Source organism: Trifolium pratense, linkage group LG7, assembly GCF_020283565.1.
Source record: "Trifolium pratense cultivar HEN17-A07 linkage group LG7, ARS_RC_1.1, whole genome shotgun sequence".
NCBI lineage: Eukaryota > Viridiplantae > Streptophyta > Magnoliopsida > Fabales > Fabaceae > Trifolium > Trifolium pratense.
In genome coordinates, this window is record NC_060065.1 from 47318567 (window position 1) to 47346096 (window position 27530).

General features: G+C 31.8%; 3 protein-coding genes across 3 annotated transcripts; 2 read left to right on the plus strand and 1 right to left on the minus strand.

Moving 5' to 3' along the window:
* The first annotated feature begins 252 nt into the window (after window positions 1–252).
* Window positions 253–6350, plus strand: LOC123895494 (serine/threonine-protein kinase D6PKL2-like). Its single transcript, XM_045945855.1, has 2 exons — window positions 253–960; window positions 4843–6350. The coding sequence occupies exons 1-2, from the start codon at window positions 386–388 to the stop codon at window positions 5648–5650; spliced, it is 1383 nt and encodes a 460-aa protein (XP_045801811.1). The 5' UTR covers window positions 253–385; the 3' UTR covers window positions 5651–6350.
* A 2303-nt stretch (window positions 6351–8653) lies between these two features.
* LOC123895495 (peptidyl-prolyl cis-trans isomerase CYP71) lies at window positions 8654–16994 on the plus strand. The gene is made up of 13 exons (XM_045945856.1): window positions 8654–8997; window positions 10171–10256; window positions 10814–10902; window positions 11437–11676; window positions 11806–11927; window positions 12704–12779; window positions 12883–12990; window positions 13072–13248; window positions 13404–13621; window positions 13816–13948; window positions 14232–14455; window positions 14597–14750; window positions 16621–16994. The coding sequence occupies exons 1-13, from the start codon at window positions 8858–8860 to the stop codon at window positions 16702–16704; spliced, it is 1851 nt and encodes a 616-aa protein (XP_045801812.1). The 5' UTR covers window positions 8654–8857; the 3' UTR covers window positions 16705–16994.
* A 6100-nt stretch (window positions 16995–23094) lies between these two features.
* On the minus strand, window positions 23095–25678 carry LOC123896528 (zinc finger MYM-type protein 1-like). Its single transcript, XM_045946904.1, has 3 exons — window positions 25647–25678; window positions 25134–25486; window positions 23095–25007 (listed from the first exon to the last, which is right to left on the minus strand). The coding sequence occupies exons 1-3, from the start codon at window positions 25676–25678 to the stop codon at window positions 23095–23097; spliced, it is 2298 nt and encodes a 765-aa protein (XP_045802860.1).
* Window positions 25679–27530: the final 1852 nt, after the last annotated feature.

Sequence of the window (27530 nt, forward strand, 5' to 3'; positions counted from 1 at the left end):
TTATATTATATATCAAATACACCAATCAATAAATAAATTTTAACAATATTTTTTTTTATAATAAATATTAGAGGAAATACTCCTAAAAAAGCCCATATTAAAATTCAGATTTTTTTGGACTGGACTAAAAAACTCTAAAAAAATTCAGACTAATATTTTAAGATCCAAACCCTATATTTATTACAAAAATCAGTGATATCATCATTATTACTATTACTATAAATAAATCCATTTATAATTAATCAGAATCTCGAAAAGCCATTTAAAAACCCGAAAAGTCATAAACATTTAATTTCCCCCTTTCCCTCATTTTACATAGAAAGAAATCACCGTTTTCCATTTCGACACAAACACTCTCACTCTCTCCTTCTCTCTTCCCAACGCAATGGACCCATGGCTCGACGATCTCACCGACGACCTTCAAAGCCTAAGCTTCGCCTCCACAACCACCACCAACGCCGACATCAAACGAAGCACAAGCTTCGGTTCCACCACAACCGCCTCAACCTCCGCTCATCTCTCAAATCGATCCCTAAATCCGCCAATCACCAAACATCACGCTCCTTTATCCGACCCTCGCTGGTCCGCCATTCACCGGATCCGATCAGAATCACCTTCTCGTCACATCCTTCCGTCTGACCTTCGATTCTCCCGCCGTCTCGGTTCCGGTGATATTAGTTCTGTTTATCTTGCTGAACTTAATGACGACGGGAAAATTCCAGCGATGTTCGCGGCGAAAGTGATGGATAAGAAGGAGTTAGTTAGTAGAAGTAAAGAAGGAAGAGCGAAAACGGAGAGAGAAATACTTGAATCTCTTGATCATCCTTTTTTGCCTACTCTTTATGCTACTATTGATGCTGCCAAATGGCTTTGTCTTTTGACGGAGTTTTGTCCCGGCGGTGATCTTCATGTTCTCCGGCAACGGCAGCCAAATAAACGGTTCCCTGAATCCGCCGTCAGGTCCGTAATTCACCATTTTATTTATTTTTATTTATTTTTGAATTTTTTTATGTTGATTTATGAGAGTTTTTTTATAAGCAAATTGTTAATGTTATGTTAGTTTTTCTCATTAACAGAACTTGAACCCTAAACCTTAAACTCCAACCTGTTGAACTATTCATCCCACCTGTCTCTCTCGATTAATGAGAGTGACTTAATGTGCGAAAGTGATTATTGAAACAACGAGAGAGGATGGGATCGGGTGCGGGAATGTGTAGAGGAACCGTTTGTGGAAATCTTAGAAGTGAGTAGAACCGTTATCGTAACTTTCATTCATAACAGAACGAATGAAAATATGAAAGTGACGGTTATTTTATTCATGCTTGTTTTGTAGGCTCCATAAACCACCATTCCCATTCCCATTCCTCCGTTTTCCTCTTTTGATATGCGTGGGACCCACCTTAGGTCACCCTCATTTGCCTGCTTATTATGGAGTAAATTGTAGTAAATTGTCAAATACACCCTGAAATTTTAAAATTTGTTAAATATCCTCATGAAATTTGGAAATAGACAAATAGTCCCTGAAATTTTAAAAAGTCAATTAAATTATCTCCTAACGTGGATTCTGTGGAGTGGAATTTAAGGAAAGTATTTGACGAATTTTAAAATTTCAGGGTGTATTTGATGTTTACTCTCTTATTATGTTTATATTTACAGAAGTATTTTTTTTTTTTATAAAAATGTTAAATGGTGTCTCCATATTAATGGTCAAGTAAATAAAAATGGTAATGTATTATTTTTTTTGTCTCGCTAACATGTGTCCTTACGGCTATGTGCCCTATTCCCAGGAAACATGTTAAAAATTTAAAAGTAGAAATATTTTCTTAAATTTTGTGTAATTAATTTGTAATTAAATTTAAAAAATGAATTAATTGTATGAATTATTATGATAAAATATTTCCTTTTTTAAATCACTAACATGCAGCCTTTCCCAATAATTTATCATCCGACTTAAAAAATCATTAGTCTCTATAATTATATTTCATAATATAATATACCCGATTCACACAAATAAATCGCACAAGGGCCATGATTGAATGCCAAAATTAAATTTTGCCAGTTAAAAATTGGTTGTTTGATGGATTGATGATTGATCCAATAATTCTGGTATAATAATTATTCATTTTTTTATAGACGGTATAATAATTATTCATTACTTCTTGGAGTAGTTCTCTTCAGTAAATGTTGATGCTCCTCTGATTAATGTTATAAATAAATAAGTAAATTGTTTCTTTAATTTATTGAAAAATTAATATATCTAATTTATATTATTCATCAAAAATATATTATTATTTTTTCAATAATAAAGAGAGTATACTGTACTAACATTAAAACAAATTCTTTATAGCAGCGATCAAAGAGAGTACTACGTCTACATGTACTAGTATCTAATTTTTGTACTCCATAGTCCGAATATTATTTTCCAATAAATAGAGTATACTAGTAGTGTCTAATAGTAGTAGCTAGTGAGTACTAACATTAAGGTCATTGGTCAACATAAAATTAAATTTTGACGTGTCTTTCTAGCTTTGGCTTACTTAACCGTTCGATTCCGTGATGTGTCTGACCACGTGTGTTGGTTTATTAATTACAGTATAATAATTGGATAATCATCATTCCTTCACGTGCCTACAATTTTACGTAAAACTATATAAAGTCAAAACTCAAAACCACCAGCCATCAAAAAAAGAGGAAAAACTCAAAGCCACCCCTTCTGAGGGAAAGAAATGTAAAAAATATTACTAGTACTTGTGTAAGGATTATCGGCAGAGTATATTATTTGTTCGACTTTCATTCATATATAATGATGTATAGTACTATTTTATAATTAATTAAAGAGAAATGTTAAGGGTTAACATTACTAAGGAGGAGATCACTTTTTTTTTATGTGGAATCATGAGTCATGACCATCCAATTAAAACTTACATAAGAAAATAATTAAATGAAGGGTCGATAGAAGCACTGCAATCCCTCATGTTATTTTCCAACGGGAGGTAATCTGTTCCCACATTACTCGTGTTTTAGCAAAAGAATACAAAGAAAAAATGAATGATAACTTTTAAGTGGTAAAGAACGACGCAGTTTCTCCTCTCGTGAAAATTTACACCGGAGCAGATCCTTTCTCAGTTTATGTAACTAGCATTACTATCGTTTTAAAATTAGAGTTGGTGATAAATTTGTAGTTGAAATCATTTATGATGTGAAATTGTGTAAAACACTTACAACATCGGGTCCTACCTTTCCATTAGCTATATGCTATTGGTTTTTTTTTATTATTGAAATGAACACTTTTGATTTTATGTTACACAGTTGAAATGTTTTATTTTTTCTTTTGAAATTGCAAATACCTGAAAATTTTATGCTAAACATTTTTATTAAAAGATTCATTTATTTAACTTTTTAAAAAATAGAATTATAATATCTAGATGAAATGAAAATATTTTATCCTAGAACCCATAAACTTTTGCGTCATTTATGGATTATTATTTTATATATATATATATATAAATTGAATAAGAGGTTAGCACTTACCAGTGGTCCCTTATTGAGATATGCTCAACCAAAATCTGGTTCTAGTGTTTGCAGCTGTGCCATTATTTTCCTTTATTTTACAGCTTTTTCTTTGAAGTACGTACTAATTAGTCTATTTTTTCATGTTTACATGTTCTATCTTTATGGGGCCAAAAAGAAATTGGGTTCATAAAGTTGTCTTTTTCGTTACAGTTCAAGCATTTTTATTATATTTTGTTTTTTAGCTGCATACCAACAACAATGAAAGCAAGCAAAAGCCAAGTCTTATTTCATATATGCATTTAACTCGAATTATTTATAAAAAATTATTTCCAAATAAAATTGTTTTTATTATGCTGTGCTTAGAATTGGATGAATAGTTTTTTAGTATTTCTTTGGCAAAGAATTGGATGAAGAGTTATTTTCCAGCTTTTGCTTTGTTGTCATTATTTGTATGTCTTATGTGAAACAAGCAACTTTTTGAATTAACTCTTGTGATATACATAGGGCAGTGTCAGTGACAATATTTTTCCTTTTCCATTTTGTGCGGTGAATAATTTTTATTTCATGACTTTTTGAAGCATATTTTGCGCAACATATGGGAATTTCAGTACCTAAAAACATTATTGTCAATGTCATATAAAAACATCAAAAATATTCATATACCTAGAGGAATAGGATTATGATGTTTTTGATTTTATTTTTCTTACTAGGATTATGTCCTTGTCTGTTCCTCATGATTCCTTGGGTAGGCCTAACAACCAATATTCTTATATGCATTCTTAGGGTCATGTTGGCCAATAATTAAACCTTCCCTTAGCTTAGAGATAACATTATTGCAATCTTTATGCCAATTATATATAAGTATCTTCCTAACCAAAAACACATCATGTCACAAATGCAAAGACTTACTCACAAACAATGATTTTGAGATAATTAACTATGACATTGGACTCAAGTGGTTCATGAGCTCCCTCAGGACGAATTGTTCGGAAGAATTCGATTTTGATTCCTAGTGGAAACAGTTTTTAGCTAGACACCTCGCAGCTGAATTCTGGATTACCAACCCCCTTTCTTAGAAACCAGGGAGTTAAAGCTAAAAACGAAAAAAGATTTTGAGATAATCTAAGGTTGAAATTCTTGCTAAAATAAAACAATGTTTGATGAAACTTTATTTACTGGCCGAACTCTGGATTATTAGCGTTCTTTTTCCTTGTCAGCTGGAAAATTAAGACAAAATTTATGTGACAAATGCAAACTAGTAGTACTACTCTAGATTTGGCCGTTTAGTTAATGCTAATTAACTCTTAATTATCTCTTTTTTTTTCACAGATTCTATGCATCAGAGGTGCTGATGGCACTTGAATACCTTCACATGTTGGGAATAGTATACCGTGATCTCAAGCCAGAGAATGTGTTAGTAAGATCAGATGGCCATATAATGCTCACAGACTTTGATCTCTCATTAAAATGTGATGCTGCTGATTCAACACCAGCTCAGATAATAATCTCAAGTCAAAACTCTCCACAAGTAGTCCCACAAAAATATCCCCACACTGGATCCTCTCAATTCGCCTCATCTTCATGCATAATACCTAATTGTATTGTCCCAGCAGTGTCTTGTTTCCAACCAAAACGCAAACGAAAGAAGAAACAAAACCAGTTTAATGGGCCTGAGTTTGTTGCTGAGCCTATTGATGTTAGATCCATGTCATTTGTTGGGACACATGAATACTTGGCTCCTGAGATAGTGTCTGGTGAAGGACATGGTAGTGCTGTGGATTGGTGGACCTTAGGAATATTTATATTTGAATTATTTTATGGTGTTACGCCTTTTAGAGGCTTGGATAATGAATTAACTCTAGCAAATATTGTGGCTCGAGCTTTGGAGTTCCCAAAGGAACCTACCGTGCCAGCCACGGTAAAAGATCTTATCTCACAGTTATTGGTTAAGGATCCAGCTAGGAGATTAGGATCAATAATGGGGGCTTCTACAATCAAACACCACTCGTTTTTTCAAGGTGTGAATTGGGCATTGTTAAGGTGTACAACTCCACCTTATGTTCCACCACCTTATAGTAAAGATAAAGATGATTTATCTGATGATAGTTGTCCACAAACTCCTATTGATTATTATTGATGACAATAAAAGGAATTTGGATCGGCCATGGGATACTACTGCATTCACGTATTCAGGACATCAATGACCGTTGGATCAAACATAGACGATCTAAAAGAATGTCGATATTTATGTTCATTTTATTATTAGACAGTCTGATCTTGATCAAACGTTCATAGATGTCCCTAATGCATGAATGCATGGAGATATGACTGCAGGGGAGCCGAATCTCAATACAAGGAGGAAAAGTACAGTTAGCTAGCTAGTTTAAGGAAATTCAATTATAGGAGTATTTATCTTTTTTATTTATATTTTATTTCTTCTCCGTTAAGTTAATTTGTCACCATACTATTGTCTTTATAATTTAAGAGGCTTGAATAGAGAAATGTAATTGTCAACCAAACTATGTTAATTGAGCATGTTGACAAATTAAATTAATGAGTGCTCTGCTCAAGTAGAGCGATACGTACCATATGCAGATAGGTTTGGTGAATTATATAATATAGCTGGCAAAAGCAGTAGCACATGATTTTAATAATATTTTGTTGAGTTTTTTAGTTATATTAATAAATGGGGCTGCAATTCACTAATGTCAAACAAAGATAGCATTGAAATGTAGCATGAGACAAATTATGTAGAAACAATGATATTGACTTAGGAAGAGCATGAATGAACGAGAAAACCGCTGGCACCTTGTGGCTATTTCTATTTGTGTACAAAACCATGTCAATTTCTGTTTTTTATTTGTGGCCCTTTTTTATTTGTGGAAGAACATGCATCCAACCACGTGGAAATGTCGTGTGTTGCGTGCACAAGACAACCGTGGGGTTTGGTTGTAGCCACTAGCTTGTGAGAAGTGAGAGTGATGATAACCACCCTTCATTTTCAGATTCTGATCATTTAGAAACATTTTGTTCTGTCTGATTGACTTTGAGTATTGCTATACATTCCATTTCTAATAGATTTGCTTAAGATTGAACTTCCTCCAAAGCATGTGCAGACACAAACTTGATATGAGATGGACGAGGACGAGTGAAAGACACTCACACATGTTGGACACATGATAAACTTAATTCTAGAGTATGTACTTCAAAGGTGTACACATTAAACTTTAGGTTTCATTTGCACACACCACTATATGCAATAGGCTGTTCATAAAGTTTATAGGATGTTTTTCTTCACCCACTCTTTTTTACTTGAAGAGGAAATGAAATGTATATCAAATCGAGTTTTATATACGACTATTAAGCCATTCACACAAGATCAAATCCATCAATTATTTAATGAATTTAAAAGGTCAATTGTCTCTTAAAAAAAAGGATCGGATGTAGTACCTTTTTTTGGTCAAGTAGTTTAATGATTAATAATCCACCCTTAAAATGAATAGGCAAATTGTTTGAGTTCAAATCTCAATTCCTGCATATATAATACGATATTATTGTCAATTTAGTTGAGCTTACGGGGACTACACTAAATTATACTTACCCAACCTATATGTATTTCGCTCCATTAATATAAAATTTGCAACTCTCGAGCAAGTTACACATTTGTAAAAGAAAAGTAATTTCAACACTCGTATTTTTTTTGTTTGGTACAATAGAGGGTAAAACCCAAGAAAGAAAGAAACTACTCCAAAATATCATCAAATAGAATTTGTTGCAGCTCACTCAGAGCCGTCTCCAAAATGATCAAATTCAAATGATCCACCATAGTGCTAGAGTTAGCAAGCTAATCAGCACTCCGATTTCCTTCGCGTCAGTTATGGTTGATTCACACGTGCCACTTCATTTTTAGCAGCTTCATGATACGTTGAACTAAAATAGGGATATTCCCATTAAACTTGAAATTGTCAGAGATCATGTCAATCAATATCTTTGAGTCACTTTCCACTATAAGATGAGAAATATGTTCCCTCCAAACCATGTACAAACCCAAGTACAAACCCCACATCTCAGCATGTAATGCATCACAAGTTCCAATCTTCTTGGTGTGGCCTTTAATCCATCTACCATCTGAATCTCAAAAAAGACCACCGCAACCATCGCTGCTGAGTTTGACCCATCCATCGCTTGATCGCTTCTATCCTATGTAGATAATGTCCTTCAATTTAGACCCTATGTGGAGAGACTTCTTTTTGGAGTCTTCAATATCTTTAATGAATCTTTGGATCAATAAAGTTGGATTATTCGGCCGTCTGAAGTCAGCTTCAAAGATAGTTTTATTTCTCCACTTCCATAAATACCAGCATGTCGTCATGAAGGTGGTTTGTCAATTGTCATCTAGATATGCTCGTCCCTACCTCTTTCCTATTAATGTTACATAAAAACCAGTCCCTTCAATCAAAGGAAAAGAAATTAGTTATAAAACTAGAAGGCACAATATGAAGCCATACCCGAGTGGCGTGAATGCAGTCACAAAGCACATAAAGGACAGTTTCATCTTCATTCCCACAACATGGGCAAGTAGGAGAGATTCCACTACCCCATCTACTTCAACACTCATATTTTTTAATTACTTGAAACATGTTATAATTCCAATATTAATTTGGTTCATTCAAGAGAGATATTTTAATGTTCTGCATTATTTTTTATCATTTGAGTTGTACTTACGAAACTTCTTTTACTTTCATAAATGATTCCAGATGTGAACAAACCTAACTACAATTAGAAATCTTAACTTCTTTTACTTACAATATTCATAATGAAGTGACTTAGATAGCTCAACTGATTTGAACTAAGAGTTCAGATAATGAAATATTCAGGGTTCAAACTTTGAAACTACTAATCTAACAAAAAATTATTAATTATTAATTATTAACTATGACATTTTAAAGAAAACTAATTGAGTAATTAATTCATAATTGACTAACTAAAGTAACAAACACTAACTATCCTAACAAAATCATGTAAGAAAAATGGGGTGCAAAAAGTATCTATTTGTATTGGGTTGGCCAAAAAGAAGTTGGTTTACCAAAGTATAGCCCAACCCAACCCAATACTCATTGTCGGTTTATCAAAACGGAATAATTATCAAAACGACACAGCATTTAGGGTTTTTACGCAAATTCTCACTTCACTCACTCTTTCAATTACAATAAGCTTCTTCTGTTTCTTCAATTTCCATATTCATCGCATAATCTTATAACTTCTTCATCCAATTTATTCACTTCAAATAATTTAATCATTTTTCTACATAGTTGAAACACTCTCTTCTTAATTCAATACGATAATGGCGGAGGAGCATGATAATGGCGCGAATGTAAGCGAAGATGAACCCTTAGTTGGACCCGGTCCAGCTCCTCGTGCTCGACCCAAACGACCTCTTCAATTCGAACAAGCTTATCTCGATGCTTTACCTTCCGCTAATATGTAAGTAATTGCTGTTAATCTCTTATTCTTTTAGTCGTAGAGACTCTAGATTTTGAATTAGGGTTTGTGTTTGATCAATTAGGAGAATTTGAAATTTGAAACTATAGCAATGGATTCACTATGTTCAGGAAAATGTATGCAGTTAAATTAGCATCTTTAAGGACCTGTTTGGGTTGTTGGCTTTTACATGATACGCACTTTGTGACACTGTTTGGGAGAACTAATGAAGATAGTTTATGATGTGTTAAAAAGCTGTTTTTTTTTTAAGCTTATTTTGGCTCGAAATAGCGGATAGCTTATAAGTTAGTTTATAGCGAATAACTAACAAACTAGTTTATAGCTTATAGAGGATAAACTAGCTGATTGAATTTGTAGTGTTTGGTAAAGTTAGCGGTTGAGCTAGGTTGTAGATATGAAATAACATAAAGAAGGTATGTTTGATTAATATTTAATTTTTTTCATGTAAGATGACAAGGGTAAAATTGAGAGAAAAAATGATACCGATAGGACTGATAATCCAATAGAATCAAGTGATTCTATGGCAGAATTACAGTATACGTTTGAATGATAAAGTGACTACTAAAATCATGCATAATTCCCTACTGAACATTCTTTCCTCTTATAACCAGCAGATCCCTTTTCTCTTTCCCCCATGCCACCTGTCTCTATTCATGCTTTTCCCACTAAGTTAGATACAGCTCTAGTGAGAATGCTAATCCACTGCACCTCTCTGTCCCTCCTTACGCTATAAACTTTTAGCATTAAATAAGATAATTGAATTAGTTTATCAAAATAAGCTATAAACTAGTAAAAATAAGCTATAAGTTCGTGAAAAAAAGAAGTTGCCAAACAAGTATTTTTTTTGTCATATGAGCTTATAAGCTATAAGCTCAAAATTTGGGCATTGCCAAACAGAGCCTTTCTCATAAGCTCTCCAAGATAAGTTATGAAAACAACTTATTGGTTATACGATGACAATTTAAGTTTGTTTTATCTCTTGTTATAGAAGTAGAAAATAGAAATAGCTCAAACATTAGCACATATCATGATAAGCGCTTATGCTATAAGCTGTAAATTTAAGTTTTTTTTATTGAAACAGGGGCTAAGTGTGTATGAAAACGTAAGAGTAATGGAAATGGAAATTGGATGTTTATTATTTGTTTGGTTTTATAGGTACGAGAAAAGCTATATGCATCGTGATGTCGTTACGCATGTTGCTGTTTCGTCTGCAGAGTTTTTCATTACTGGAAGTGCAGATGGTATATTGTGTTCTGATTGTCATTTCTGCAATTGTATTATGTTTTTTGAGTTTGAGTGACTAATATTAGTGATTAATTTGGATTTTTTTGCCAGTCATGAGTAGACTGCTGCAGATTACTTTAAGCAACCGATATAATGTAGTGACCTTTTTTTTTTTTTTTTATGTAATGAACTTGTGATCTTATTAGCTGCTACTTTTACTATTAGAGATTTAATTTTTTTGCACTGATGGTGTAAAGTTGTTTTACATATGTATCAAATCATACCTAATCGATATTTGTAGAGATATTTTAGGAATTAACTTTAAAAAGTCCCATCATGGAGTAATTTGATACAAGTTTGAAAAAATTACACTTTCAATGTATACAAATTAAATCCTTACTATTAATCAAAAAAATAAAAATTAAATCCTTACTATTATCTATATTTTGTTGTTTTTTTGTTAAAAAATTTACATGCTATAACATTTGTAGTGTGAACAAAGGTGTAATATTTGTCTCTTTTGGAATAATAACATAATGTTATATCTCTTTGTGTGGTTTACTTCTGTTGTCAGGGCATTTGAAGTTTTGGAAGAAAAGGCCTATTGGTATTGAGTTTGCAAAACACTTTAGATCTCATCTTGGTCCTATTGAAGGTCTAGCTGTAAGTTCATTAACCTGACACAATCTTTTTGCTTGTAAACAGTAAAGTCATGTATGATTTAATTGGTTGTTTCTTCAATTCTATGATATATGATATTATCCTTTGTAGTCAATGGCAGATAAGTGGCCAACTCAAAAAACACTATAGTGGCATATTGGGTTGTGGTATGGATCGAACAGTTGAAGTTTAAGGACTAGAATAGAATAATATTACACATGTAAAAGCTCGAGAATAGAAGAATACACAAAATTAAAGACCTTCGTAAATCATAACTAATAATCAATGTTCATTGTTACCAACATCCAAACTCTATATAAATCAAATTAGTTTAAAGGTGCAATGAACAAAATGCAAATAAAAAGTAGGGGGAGTGGCTATGAATTTGAGGGAACATTCATGCTTTTGTATAGTGCCTAGGGGCCCCTACAGCTGCTATTGACTATTGAAAGTATAGTTATACTTAGTACTTAAGTATTTTTGTTTTCATAATATTGTTGTGCTTGTCATCAACCATGACTTATTTCAGCTACGCAGGTTAGTATTGATGGTCTGCTTTGCTGTACAATATCAAATGACCGTTCTGTAAAAGTATACGATGTAGTCAACTTTGATATGATGGTGATGATTCGGTTGCCATACATTCCTGGTGCTATTGAATGGGTTTATAATCAAGGGGATGTCAAAGCTAGGCTTGCTATTAGCGATAGGAACTCATCTTTTGTTCACATCTATGATGCACGATCTGGTTCAAATGATCCAATCATCTCCAAAGAGGTGCCAATTCTAAATTACCTATACTGTAACTGAGCTTTCAAAATGCATTAGCTTTTATTTACTATTTTATGTGTTATTTCTTTTCAAAATATAATTACAAATATTTTCATTCTTTTCTCCTTCATTCAGATTCATATGGGTCCTATTAAAGTTATGAAGTTCAACCCTGTGTATGATACTGTAATTTCGGCAGATACAAGGGGTATCATCGAATACTGGAACCCAACAACACTCCAGTTCCCGGAGGATGAGTACGTGCTTTATTAGTGTCTTACTTCAGTTCTGCGTCTGTCTCTTTACTTAGATAACAGATTCATCAAGATTTAAATACTTTTGGTTGTCGGTCCTCAAAATTCTGTCTCTTACGTATACTCAAATATGTCAAACCACTTGCATTTTACAAATTTTGTTTAGCTTAACCACATGTATATTATAATTTGAAAACTGAGAATTCTGAAGTCCACCTCTAGCAATTTCAACTACCACTCTTTGAATCTTAACACAAGGTGCAATCATAAATAATAATCTTATGAGTCTATGATTTAAGTTTAACTATTAATAGTTTTAGTTGACCATAAAAAATACTACCTTAAATACAGTATATCATTCCTATTTAGGTGCTATATGAATTTGATTCCAAATGTTGCAACATATGAGATTTGATTCATACTGCCAGAGGGAACATAATGGCTGTTGTATCCAGACTTCAGAGTTTGTGTTTTTTAAATTCTGTTTGATGTTGTATTATAGCCTACTCGGAGGCACCTTTTGACAACATGGCTATTGATCTAAGAATTTTGGGTTAGGCCAGCTAATAAGGGGCCACTAGACATATGTACTACGTGAAACAGAATTGTAGTCAGCAATGGCGTGAAATAGAAACTATTAAACATTATGTGATTGTTCCTACATTATGACTATTAGCAGTTTTTGTTACATAAAACAGTTACGGAAATTTGTAGCTGCATGATGTATGGATTTTGTGTAGTTACTAATGCAATTTAATCATTTCCTTTGGTGCTCGCAGGGTGAGTTTTAAGGTTAGAAGCGATACTAACCTCTTTGAAATAGTAAAATGCAAGACATCTGTTTCGTCTATTGAGGTACCACAGTTGTCTAAACACACTTCCAAATGAATAGTTGATAACTTAATATTCTGTTATTGATTTCGATGGTACTTATTTTCTGTATTGCATCCTACTTTAGGTCAGCCCAGATGGTCAACAATTTTCCGTTACATCACCTGACCGTAGGATACGCGTGTTTTGGTTCAGAACGGGTAAACTGAGGCGTGTTTATGATGAATCCTTGGAGGTAACAGTTTTGCCTGAAATTTTGTCTTTTCTCTAATTGTTTTTGGACATTTGATTTATAAATGAATTGATATATTGATAGGTTGCTCAAGATCTCCAAAGAAGCGATGCTCCATTATATCGATTGGAAGCCATTGATTTCGGTCGAAGAATGGCTGTTGAGAGAGAAATAGAGAAGACAGAAAGTGCACCACAACCAAATGCGGTTTTTGATGATAGTTCCAACTTTCTTATATATGCAACCTTGCTTGGGATTAAAGTGAGTTTTTTCGTACTTAATTGGGTTGCAATCATTTCACTTCCTTCGGTTATACATTTTTTTAGTATTTGTAACTTTTTTCGTTGCTTGCTAATGCAATGCAGCCACTAGATGAAACTTCATTCCCTAATGTTTTTACATCTGCATGGCCATAGGTTGTTAATTTGCACACCAATAAAGTTGCTCGAATACTTGGAAAAGTGGAGAATAATGATAGGTTCTTAAGAATAGCTTTATATCATGGTGAACGAAGCAGCAAAAAAGTAAGAAAGATTCCTTCAGTAGCTGCGAATGCAAATGAGAGCAAAGAGCCCTTGACAGATCCCACTCTCCTATGCTGTGCTTTCAAAAAGCACAGGATATATTTATTCAGGTATGACAGTTAAAACTCCACCGTCATCGTACCACTCCTTTATTTGATAATGTCATGCATGGTATTTGCCTGGTAGCATTTTGCCTCAGTACGTTTGAGGTTTTACATTTTGGTTACTTCTTGCATCATTTGTTGTTTGGCACGCAAAATATAAAATCTAAATTGTAGCTAAGTTTTGGTATGCCGTGTATCAGTCGAAGAGAGCCTGAGGAGCCTGAAGATGCAACTAAGGGAAGAGATGTGTTCAATGAAAAGCCTCCCGCTGATGAACTTTTGGCAGTTTCAGATATTGGAAAGTCACTTACAACATCACTTCCTGACAATGTGGTGAGTTATCTTAATTTGGCCTTTAATGTAGGTTATTGTGGTTGACAATCAAATAGAAGACTGCTTTTAATCAAAATAATTTATTCCCCAATCCACACAAAAACAAAAGTTGTCTATCAATAGCTTATCTCTATATTCTTCTATTTAAGTAGTTATCCAATAGCAGACAGGAAAGATATTTCCTTCATTCTTTACTCGAGTAGTTTTACATATTTTCTTTACAAGTTAAAATTAGGTTTGTTCCCTATAAAGATTCTGACAATTGCAATTCTTCTTTTTGCAGATTATGCACACCACTATGGGTGATATTCACATGAAGTTATACCCAGAGGAATGTCCAAAATCTGTGGAAAACTTTACAACTCACTGCAAAAACGGCTACTATGACAATCTTATTTTTCACAGGGTCATCAAAGGCTTCATGATACAAACAGGAGATCCTTTAGGAGACGGCACTGGTGGGCAATCCATTTGGGGAAGAGAATTTGAAGATGAATTTCACAAAAGGTACTCAATTCTGTTTGTAAATGTTCTGTCTTATTATGCACTTGAAATATGATCACGATTTCAGACTCTAGAGTAACTATATAACTATCATCTGTGTTTGATCATCTATGAAACTTAGACCATATAATTTTTCTTTTGCAGTTTAAGGCATGATAGGCCTTTCACATTGTCAATGGCAAACGCGGGGCCAAATACCAATGGTTCTCAGTTTTTTATCACCACAGTGGCTACTCCATGGCTGGACAACAAGCACACCGTATTTGGTAGAGTTGTGAAGGGAATGGATGTTGTCCAGGTAAATTGGATTCTAATCTTCCGTGAGCATTATCTAGTACAACATATTAAGTCATGTCTGTCATATCTTGGAATTCCCTGCATGTTTTTGTGCAGATTTTATTTGGCAAATAATTTCCATGAATGTGCTTTGTATCACCTGAATATATCTTTAAATGAGTTCTTTCCTTGATTTCTTTTTGGCAATATTGTCAAACTCGAGAGTTCAGATAAATCCATAATCTCCTTAGACTTTTTTTTTTTTTTTTTGGTACATAAATCTCCTTAGACTTTACCTAACAAAGAATAATATTGAAAAAACCCTATAAATGGCATGTATATATAATAAATACTCCTTCCATCCCTAAATCTAGGGCCCCATGGACTAAATTATGGGAATTAAGAAAATTGTAGTAGTAGTTGTATTTTTTTTTTATGATACTAGTAGTAGTAAATTTGTTAACAATTGATATTGCTTTTAAATATTTAACCCTTCAAAAGAGATAATCAGTTAAGGTTTCCATTATAGTATTTAATTATTTAGTGGTTGTTGTAGAAATAGATGGAAATTAATTAGGGATATGTTAATAAAGAAATAATTAATGTAGTTGAAAATTCAAATAGGGTGGGTCATATAGAGAGAGAAAGAGAATAAAATTTCTCAAGAGAGCATTATATTTAGGGGCAAGAAGGGAGTAATATAATTCCCTTAGCACAATATATAATATAAGAGAACTGCTAGCATCAAACGCTCGTGCAATCTTCAACCCACATTAGGCACCTTTTTAAATTTATCTCCTTTTCTTGTGCTCTGCCTCTCCAATAAAAATATAATAATATTCCCGCCTCTCCCCATGCGTGAAACTCCAAAAACAAATCATCCTTTTTTTTGTGCTTCTTCCATAATGAATTCATAAGATCTTGAATCTTATTACAGAAAAGAAGTTTTGTGAAACTAGTTCTCTCACTTTCCTTGTTGGAGGCTAGTGCTTTGATCCTTTTCTTGTGTTTTGTGTTGTTGTTAATCTTTGGTAGACTTGCTATATCAAAGTTCTAATTTGTTGCGAGTCTTAGTTCTAAGGGGGTTATTATTTTGGTTAAATCTTTATTTTTGATTGATGGGTAGACCGGAAAAACACATTAAGTTTGTGGCACGTGAGGTGGTAGCTTACCAGTGTGGTGGGACAACTGGGTTGTGACTGGAGGTGTGAGATACTTGTGCGTGAGTGTAAGGATGAGGGGATAGGGATGTTGGTCGCTGGTGGTTTGTGCTTTGAGAGAGAGAGAGAGATCGGAAGAAGGTGAAAATATGTGGTTTTTGGAGAACCGGTTGCCTAGTTTACAAATTAAAAGTAAGGTGTTATGGCATCAGTATATGGGCGAGTGTTTGTTGCTGTGTCAGTGTTTGACACTAGCAGTTATCATAATAAAAATGTCATGGGAAGGGAGGTAGTGTTCTCTTGGTGCCGTGAAGGCTTCAATGAAAACAGTGGAAAACAACCAAGCCCTATGCATTAGGTATTTTTTCCAACTTTTCTTAGACTTAACAACTTGTGGACTGACTCATTAGTTTGAGTTGGACTGAATATACACTGATTAGAGTCGATGCAACTAACCTGCTTTTGGGGCGTGATCAAGCTGACTCGTTGGTTTGATCTAGTTAGACTGAATATACACTGATTAGAGTCTATGCAACTAACATGTTTTTGGGACGTGATCAATCTGACTCGCTAACTTGCTAATTTGACAACCATGGTTTTTGGTCCATGGAGCTTCTTATTTTCCTTTCTCTTAACTTTTCATCATGATAAATCTTTTTCAGGTCCTCGTTTCATTAATTTGAACTTTCTTTTGTACCTGAAAAATTAATCAATTGAGAACTTTGTTGGCAGGCTATTGAAAAAGTGAAGACAGACAAGACAGATAAGCCATATCAAGATGTTAAAATTTTAAATGTCACTGTACCAAAGTCTTGAAGGTCTTTGGTTTTTATGAGTGGTACAGTCGGTCTTGTATATTGGACTGGCCATACGTTGGTGAAGCACTAACAGGATAAATTTTTAACTTCCTTCAGATCTATCAACCTTCAATTTCACAGGTTTTGTATGAACGTGGCAATTAACTATTCTTCGTGTGCAGTGCAGCACCTTCATTTTTGAACTGTTTCTGTCACAGATGCCCTCTTCCCGTTATCTTAACCTTTGTTACAAGCGTTACGAAGCTGTATTGTTTTCTGCTGTCAGTGAAATGTACTTTGAATTCTAAAGGGTTGCTGTGATCAAATCTCTTTGAATACTATGTAGTGTGTGACATTCTTGCTTTATTAGTAATTATTTTGTTGAAGACGTTTCTAAAACCTTACTGTATTGTGTTTGTGGGAGCTTTTTTTCGGCAGCAACACCTTTATCGATTATTTTCCTTTATATATACTTCTAGCATTAACTAGGACTAATATAAGCGTTTAGTAAAAAACATGGAGATCGATGTTTTATCCAACATCGATGCTTTATCGATTATTTTCCTTTATATATATCTTTGATTTGTTAAAACAAAAATCCACCCTTGTTTTAAGATTTTTAAGTCCTGACTCATACAATCCCCAAACATTTAGTTCTACTACCTTTGAAGTGATTATTACATGGATTCAGATTTAATGCAGTAGTGTTCTTTTATTGCATTTGCTGCAGTTGTGGGCTGTCTACTCGATAAGACGATTCACATTTGCTGCAGTAGTTAAAATACATTGATAAAATGTGAGGTGTTTGATTTGTTTGATTTGATTCAACGGCTATTTAGAAAACATGAAATTGTGGATTAGGGTTTCATGGATGTTCTTCCCCTCCACCTTCATTTCCAATTAAATATAAATTCAAAGCTTTTTATGAGGACTAAGAATAAATTACAAGTAAAATGATTTCAATAAATTATTGTTTCAAAATCTAACGGACAATTTTGATAGTTTTAGGTTGGATATTTTCATCAAATTCAAACTTAAGACCTCACACTTTTAAATTTTAGATGTTTATTACTTTGTTTATAGACATTTTTTTTTTATCATTTGCTAATATATTAGTTGTTAAGTAAAATAGCTTCCGTAAAGAAAAAATGATTTTTTTTTTTTGAGATTTTGAAAAAAAAATATTAAGCTATTTTCTGTTTGTTTTCTATCATAAAAATATATATTTTTTAAAAAAATTGAAGCTCCTGCACTTATGTTTCTTAGCTTTAAAAGATTCTAGAAAAGCCATTAGGATTTAGGATTACATTTTTATTTTATGATGATAAAAAATAGTTTTGTTTTACAAAATGATTTTCTAAAAAATCTATAATAAACACTATTAAAATGATAAAAGTGATCTTTTAAGAAAAATAGATTTTTTTTCTTAAAAAAAATTTAAGTGACTGTTTGAGTGTTTGTTATAGTTTTTATTTATTTATTTATTTATTTTTATAAAAGAATCACTTTTTTTTTTAATAAAAATAATCGCTTTTAAAAAATATTGCATAAAGATTTTTTAAAAATAACCACTTTTAAAAAAAGTGTCATACATTCAAATTCACTATTAAAGCACCTCTATATTTTTGAATGCTAAAGCTGATCAATATTTTTAACAAGACTCTGAAGCATATTTTAAATGAAAAGTAACACATATGTCTTGCCTTTGAGTAACCAAAGTCACAGATCAATTGTTTACAAAGTATGCCTAATGCTACAAGCAAGAAAAATAATACTGTTGTTGAAGAACAAGAAAACAGGTTAATTAATTAATTATTACCAACTACTACTCCGTCCCAACCGTCCCAAAATATAAGCAAAAGGAGGTCAACAAAAGTGAATGTATCTGGACTAAATTTTAAATCAAATACATCAACTTTCATTGACCAATTTTTGCTTATATTTTGAGACGGAGGGAGTACATGCCTATTTAGCATATTTCTTTGGTCTTCTTCAAAAAAGAAAAAAATTAATTAACTATTTTTGATAATGTTTGCTTTCTCAAGAAAATACCTTACTACTTCAATAAGTACTATCTCATTATATATATTATGATAGTGTGTATTGTTACTAAACTTCACCTATTATTAAGGTAGCCACTTAACTAAATCAATCCTAATTACAAGGATTTGTTGTTTTACAACATAATCATGTAGACCCATTAAATTAGGTGATACGTTATTGGTTGTTTTGTTGTTGTTTTTTTATATCTTTTTCTTTCATTGTATATTATTATTTTTTCATTGTATATTATTGGTTCTATATAAAGTGATTTTAATTTGCAAGGCCGATTAGACGGACGGAAATAAGCAACTAGTCGTGCCATCATACTATACCTTACTGTCGGATTGGCAAAGCTAAAATATAATATATTTTTTGGACAAAACTAAGCTAAAATATAATCTAAAAATATAAAATTTCCACCATCATAAAAGTAACAATTATCATACAACGGTATAAAACTCTGATGATATGTTTATGTAAAATTGAATTCACACTTCTAAATAGAATAAAATATTTATATTTATGTATATATAAAGTAAATTTCTCGGGTCTTACGGTTTTATCCACTTCAAGTTAGAAAAAGTTCCACAAGGATTAAATAGTTTCCTCAATAAAACACATTGAAATCGGAAATTCAAATCAAAATGCACTGAAACAACATTCAACTAAATACATTCAAATCCAACATTAGAGCACCTCAATATTTTTCTATGCTAAAGCTAACAAATAGGTCTTGCCTTTGAGTAACAGATTAATTGTTTATAAAGTATGCATATTGCCTATAAGCAAGAAAAAGAATATTGTTGTTAAAGAAGAAGATAACAGGTTTATTAATTAATTAATAATTTTTTTTGATAATGTTTGCCTTCTCAAAAGAATACCTTACTACTTCAATAATTCTGTGGTAAATCAAATCAACTTTAAAATAAACTCATTCAATTATAACCATCAAATCATTGAAAAATTGAAATTAATCATGACTATTTTCTAAAATCACATGTATGAATATGCTTCAAGTCAAAATTAATTACCTTTTGAAAAATTAGTACGTCTTTCGCAATATAAGTGATTATCTTTTGTACACCTCTTTTATGCCACTTGTTGAAGTCTTTGAAGTCTTGAAAAAAGTTGCTGCAGAAATCGTTTGATCGAGGTCTCAAAATTCAAATGGAGTCTCAGATGATCTAACAATTTCTGCAACAACTTTTTCCAATAAAACAAAGGAATGTAAATACCAAGAGATGAAGATCGGCATTTTTGTGCCTCCCCCATTGATGTTGTATATAATTATTCCATTTAAATAATTCTCTTGACGGATTTATTCATATCAATCTTATTATATAGTATTATGATAGCGCGTGTTTGTTACTAAACTTCACCTATTATTAAGGTAGCCACTTAACTAAACAATCCTAATTACAAGGATTTGTTGTTTTGCAACATAATCATGTAGACCCATCAAATTAGTAAATTAGGTGATATGTTATTGGTTGTTTTGTTGTTGTTTTTTTAATCTATTTTTTTTTTCATTGTATATTATTGGTTCTATATAAAGTGATACGTTACTTTGTGCTTCTTCCGATTAGACGGACGGAAATAAGCAACTAGTCGTGCCATCATACTATACCTTAATGTCGGATTGGCAAAGCTAAAAAATATAATATATTTTTTTGACAAAACTAAGCTAAAATATAATCTAAAAATTTAAAATTTCCACCATCATAAAAGTAACAAGTATCATACAACGGTATAAAAATCTGATGATATGTTTTTTACTAGAAAAAAATAAGAAACAACAAAGGTATCCTAGGTCCAACAAACAGAAACATACAGACCCCAATTAACTAGAATAACTAAATAACAAAAAAAAACTCTCCTTTAAAGAGTTTCAAACATTGATTCACTCTACATCACATTGTCTCACCTAAAAATTAAACTAATTAATAATAATATAGTGTACATGTTCATGTCTACGTAAAGACATAATATATCACTATGTAGGTGGCATCTCATTGTAATTCAATTCCTTCCTTTGGAGAAAATAGAACACAGTTATTTCAAACAAAGAACCTTGTTTTTTGCCCAAATTTCCAGGTTACTCTAGTTTCCTCTTTCCTCATATTTCCAAATGTACTCTTTCCTTTGAATTGAAACACATTATAGTTAACCCTATTTATAATGGAATTCAAAAGCATCATACATTTTCTTCATGGCAAAACAATTCTAATCACTGGTTTCAATTACTTAAAAAAATATTTGTCTCACTCTTCTAAATAAAGGTTTAGTTATATACCATTTGTTTGTATGCTTGTGTGATTTTGTGGTTTTTATGAAAAAAAAATTAGAAGTTCAACTAAATGTGAAGAAACTATATCTTCTTCTTAGAGCCAAAAATTATAAATCTGCTAACCAACGCTTCCACGCTGAGGTGATGAATGTTTGTATTTTACAAGTTTAAAATGATTTGTATCAAAAAAATGTAAAGTTAAAACATTTTTTATACAAATGATTTTAAACTTGTAAAGTACAATATTCATCACCTCAATGAAAGTGTTAATTAGTAGATTTACAATCAATGATTCTAAGTAGAACATAAAGTTTCTTTACATTTAGTTGAACTCTTAGTATCTTTTCCACAAAAGCTGAAAAGCCACACAAGCAAATAAACATATATGGTATATAATGAAACCATTACTTAGAAGAGATTGAGAGAGAGATAAGTTTTAATTTGCAAAGAAGCAAGTCATTGGCACCTGTGATTAGAATTTTCTGCCATGAAGAAAGTGTATAATGCTTTTCAATTCGATTAAAAATAGAGTTAACTGAATGTATTTCAACTCAAAGGAAAGAGTAAATCGGAAATAAAAAACTAACGTGGAAAAAGGAAACTACAGTAAACTGAAAAGAGGAAACCGAAAATAGGAAACTGATGTCTGGCAGGAGGAAACTAGAGTAAATTGAAAATATGGGCAATAAACTAAGTTCTTTGTTTAATATATAGTGATATATTATATGTCTTTATGTAGACAATAACATGACACATGTATACTATATTATTATTAATTGATTTAATTTTCAGGTGAGACAATGTTTGAATTGAGTTTGAAACCAATAGTTTGTTGGTCTAATGATGATTGACGCTGAACTTGACAGGGATGACCACAGTTTGATCCCCCGCAACTACGATCGGAAAGGGGCTGGAACCAGTTGATGCCAGAGCTGACCCCCGAACCAAATTAAACTGATGGTGAAAAAAAAATATTATTAGGTGAATCAATGTTTTAAACTCATATGAATAATATTAAACTTGTTAGTGATTAGAAATTTCATTCATAAAGTGTATAATGCAATGTTCGTACGAACTGAATTAAACTCGCGAGAATGATGTAAGATTACTTGTGGATAATATGCTTGAAAGGTTTTTTTGTTTTTGTATTTTTTTTATCATTTTGAAACCAAGGGAGTAGTATTAATATGAGTTACAACTACATTGTGTAGACTTGCAGTTATTTTAGGCATTATTGATAAATGTATATGTCTCATATTTTTTATCGCCGTTTATTTGAATTCTAAATATTAAGTTTAGAAATTTGATTGTAATTTTAAAAATCGATATATTAGTTAATTAAAATTTTTATCATCAACAATTGTTCCCCTGTATAATAGTTATTTAAATTTTTCATTAGCAAAAACTTGTTTCACGTGTAAAGTAGTTTTTAAAATTTTTCATTGGCATCAACTTGTTTCCTCATGTATAATAAATAATTTAAATTTTTTATCAACAATTTTTTATCCCGTTTATAATCGTTATTTAAGAAAAAATTATTGATGACAACTTGTCATGTATATATAAATTTTTTGTCTAGTGTATATTAGTTATTCGTAAAAATTCATATTTAGTTTATCCATCTATATAAAATAAAATTTAACCTTTTGCAAGAGAGATTTTTATAATATATTAAAGATGATCGCAAAAAATAAATTCAAAATTTTTAAGCGCAAAAAATAAATTCAAAATTTTTAAGCGCAAAAAAAATAAATAAATTAATCTCTTTTTAAAATAAGTTAACCTTTTGCTAGAGAGGTTTCTATAATATCTACTAATCACAACAGCGGGAAAAAAAATCAAAATTCGAATGATACAACCAGTGGCGTCTCCGAGTTTTTGGGGGCTCTGTGCGAAATATGAAAGTGGTCCTTTAATAAAAAAAAAACGTAACTTTTTTTTATAAAAAAATCGTCATCGATTTAAATTGCAAATAACATAAAATTATAATCATTCTTGTAATTAACATAAAAAAGATTCATAGTCTAACAATAACAACAAAATACATTATAGTTATTTTGCTTATAAAAAAAATTCTCGCTACTTAAATCGACTCATTCTTGCTGCATTTTTTGAAGCAAATTCATCAATCAAGTCTTCATATTGTATGTCATCCAAGAGAGTATTCTCAATTGCTATCAATGCTAAGCCGTTAAGTCTTTCTTGTAACATGGTAGACCGCAAGTAAGACTTCAACAACTTCAATTTTGAAAAGCTTTTTTCTGCAGAGGCAACTGTCACAGGAATAGTTAATAAAATTCTATATGCAATAATTGTATTAGGAAAACAATTCATGTCTTTCAAAAAATTTAATATATCAATAGGCCCCATCTTTCCTCCAGGCAACATATTTCTTAGTAACCTTAACTCCACACTTATTTCTTTCCCAACAACATCAAACTGCACATTATGTTTCAACCTTTCCTCTAAATTACTACAACAAGAGTTCAAAGTTGCATCATCCAACAATTGTAAATTTTGAGAACTAAACAAGAAACCAAAAACACTTTCATATTGTTGGTATTGCTCAAATCTCGTTTTAAGAGATACAACAGCTTGATCAACAAGGTAAAGAAAATAATTAACCCTAAAAGATTCCTTTTCAGATAGCTCGACTGACGCGGTACTCAAATTCTCATCAAATTGTCTTTTTCTTTGAATTTTACGCTTTTGAGAAAATACTGGATCAATGTTCAATTCAAGAGCAATTTCCGTAGCATAATTCAAGACATTTTTAAAACCAGTTTCTCTATATTCCTCAAAAAATGAAATCAACCCCTTTATTTTTTCCATAGCAAAATCAATAAGCATATCACTTGACTGTAAGAGCTTGCTAACCGTATGAATTGCAAATAATATTTCATACCAAATAACTATCGCCACTAAAAACTTAAAATCACCAAGCTCATTTGTTGCTAAGGATTTGACTTCACTTTCTATTTTAGAATCTGAATCATTTTCTGACACTTCAAGTAAAACTTCTCTAAAATCTGACATTTGAAGTCTTATAGCTTTGACACTATCTATATGACTCTCCCAACGAGTGGATGACAATGATTTCGGAGTCAACCCTTTTACATTATCTTTTAAAATTTGCCATCTCTTGGTAGAATTGGCAAAAATAGTATAAATGCGTTGAACAACTCCAAAAAATTCTTTAGCTTTGCGACAAGAGTTTGCCATATCACACAATACCAAATTGAGACTATGACAACCACAAGGAGTATAAAAGGCTCTAGGATTTATATCTAAAAACCTCTTTTGTACACCTTGATGTTTTCCTTTCATATTCGACCCATTGTCATAACCTTGTCCTCGCACATCAAATAGGTCTAGATCAAGCTTTTTCAATTCATCTTGTAAAACATCAAAAAGACCCTGCCCTGTTGTATCATCCACATTCAAAAATCCTAAGAAAGATTCCTCAATCCTATTTGAAGAAACATTCACGTATCGTATTAACAAAGACATTTGTTCTTGATGACTAACATCAGGGGTACAATCAAGTATCACTGAAAAATACTTTGCTTGTTTTATTTTTCTAATAATTTCATTTTTAATTTCAGAAGCAAGCAAAAGTATTAGTTCATTTTGGATATTATGCCCAAGATAATGAACATGAAGATTGTCATATGTAATACATCTTACATGTTCTTGGACAATTGGGTCAAATTCAGCTACCATTTCAATTAAACCTAAAAAATTATCATTGCTATTTTGGTACAATTTCTCATTATGACCACGGAAGGCCAAATTTTTTCTACCAAGGAATTTCACTATTGAAATAATTCTTTTTAAAACATTTTTCCAGTGATCCTTTTCTTTATCAATCAATATTTGAATTGATTTATCAATAGTTTGAAAATTTTTCAACTTTTGACGCAACTCATACCAAGTAGTCATATTCTTAACATGTTCCATGCAAGTCTCATGCTCTTTCAGTCTTTGATTAACATGTATCAAATCACTAAAACCCTCATTTACTAATTGACCAATAGTAATCCCTCTTTTAAAAACTTTAAAACAAAAGCAAAATACTCTATCAAGCTCTTTTGAATAAACAAGTCAATCTCTATCACATGTCTCTCCATTTGGCAAAACTCTAGTATACCAATTAGCTAAAAAGCGTCTAGAAAATTTATCCTTAGGACCCTTCACAATAGAACAATCTCTTTTAGGACCTTTTGTAACTAACAAATCTCGCATTCTAGAATCAAGAGAATCCCAAATAGTTGGATCAAATATATCATGACCAATATCATTCACATCAACATTTTCGGCACGAACAATTTCATTATCATCATCAACATTTTCATTTTCAACATCAACAACATTTTCAACATCAATATTATTATTAACATTTTCAGCATTTTCAATATCAACAGTTTGAACATCAACAATATCAGCATCAATATTTTCACATTTTGTGGTTCTTTAATAATAAATTTTTCGATAGCTCCTGATTGAGATTGAGTTAATTTCTCAAGTCTTATCTTTTTCTTACGCTTTACATATCCACAATCATATTTCCTACCCTTAGGAAGTGACTTAGGAGGCATTGAGGGACAAAAATAGAACCTGAAAATTCTCACCGTTCTGGATCGATTCCGCAGGACCGCAACATTGAAGTAGAACCAAATAGACAACATTGAAGTTGAACCGGAAAAAAAAAGAAAAAAAGAACGTAATTAGCAATTAAAATAATCCAAATAGAACAACTCATTATTAAACCAAATAGGACAATAAACATTAAAACATTATCATGTTGAAACTAGGAATCTCCTCTCCACTTTATAGAAACAAAAGAACATCCCTATGGGTAATTAACTTTGGGAGAAAAAGAATGATGGGAATTGAGAAACACAATTAAAATAGCAAAATTGTGATTTTACATTGCAAATTTTAGAAACCCTAACTTGTAAAATTTAGTTTTTACCTTTGAGAATAGAAGGAAGGAGGTTAAGTGGTTAACCGACGCCTGGTGATGGTGGCAGGAAGCAGGTCGACGCCGGCCTGGTGGTGAATTAATGGAGGAAGGTGCAGGTCGTAGGTTCTGAAAGAACGCAGGAACGCAGAAAGAGTTGTTCTGAATTAATGGAAGCTTGGTGGTGAATTAACTGAGTTGTTATAGAACGCAGAAAGACTGAAAGAATATGTCGCAAAACGCAAAAACGCATACGCATAACGCAAAACGCAGGCTTCTATTGTATGCTTTTTTTTTTCCTTAGGAAAACATGTTGGGCTGGGCCTTATTGCCTTTACAACATTTTCTAACATATATAATTAATTTTTACACCCCTAACTTACTAATACTACTACCCTATAAATTTTTTTTTGTGGCCCTCATTTTTAAGAGACCTTGTGCCACGGCCCATGTCGCACATGGGCCTAGGCCGCCCCTGGATACAACCAAAAGTTGTACGGAAGTTATTTGGAGGACCAAATTTTGTTAAATTTTTTTATAGGGAATAAAGACGAAATTTGAGATATCTACTTAAAAAAAATTATGAGCGATATTTTGTCTAGTGTGTATTTATTCAAAAAATTCATATTTAATGTATCATTCTATACAAAAATTAACTTTTTTCACGAGAGATTTTTATAATGTATTAAACATGATCCTGGAAAAAATTCAAAATTTTTAAGCGCAAAAAATATAATATTTCGTATTTAATCCATCCTTTTATAAGAAAGTACAAAACATTACCTTGGAAAAAAAATTCAAAAATTCAAAATACAGATGAATTGATCTAAAAGTATAGATCAAAAGTTTATAGTGACTAAAACCAACAATTGAGACAAAAGAAAAATTAATAGAGCTTATGAGATTGATCATTAGAATTTTGTATAATATGTGAAGAATTAAAACAACAATGAATTATGATAGTATTTATTTCTAATAGCTTAGGGGTGTACGTGGGCCGGATTGAGTTGGGTTTGGCCAAAACCAAAACTGAAACCACATATGGTACTCCGGGTTGGGTTTAGTAAAATAACCACCCGTTATAACATTGGGCCGGGTTGGGTAAATCCACCAATTTCTGGGTTGGATTGGGTTGGGTTGTGGGTTACCCATATTATTTTTCTATTTTTTTATATTAAATATCTAAATGTTGAATCATCACATTTTTTCATAAAAAATAACTCAATCAATTTATTTTCTTGAAAAATAGGGTAACTTTTTTTCACTATAAAAAATAATCACCCATTTTTTTGTGTAAATCTACTAATTTACGGGTTGGATAGCGTGTTATCCAAATGATTTTTTTGCTTTTTTTAATATCAAATGACTAAACCATGAATCACTATATTTGTTTATGAAAATTATTCAATTTTTTAAAATTTTAAAAAAAAAATGCGAAAAATTATCATATTTGTTCATAAAAATTATTCAATCTTTTTTATTTTCGTAAAAAATAGTATAACTCATTTTCAATATAAAAATATTTAATAATCAAATGAAAAAAACTTTAGTA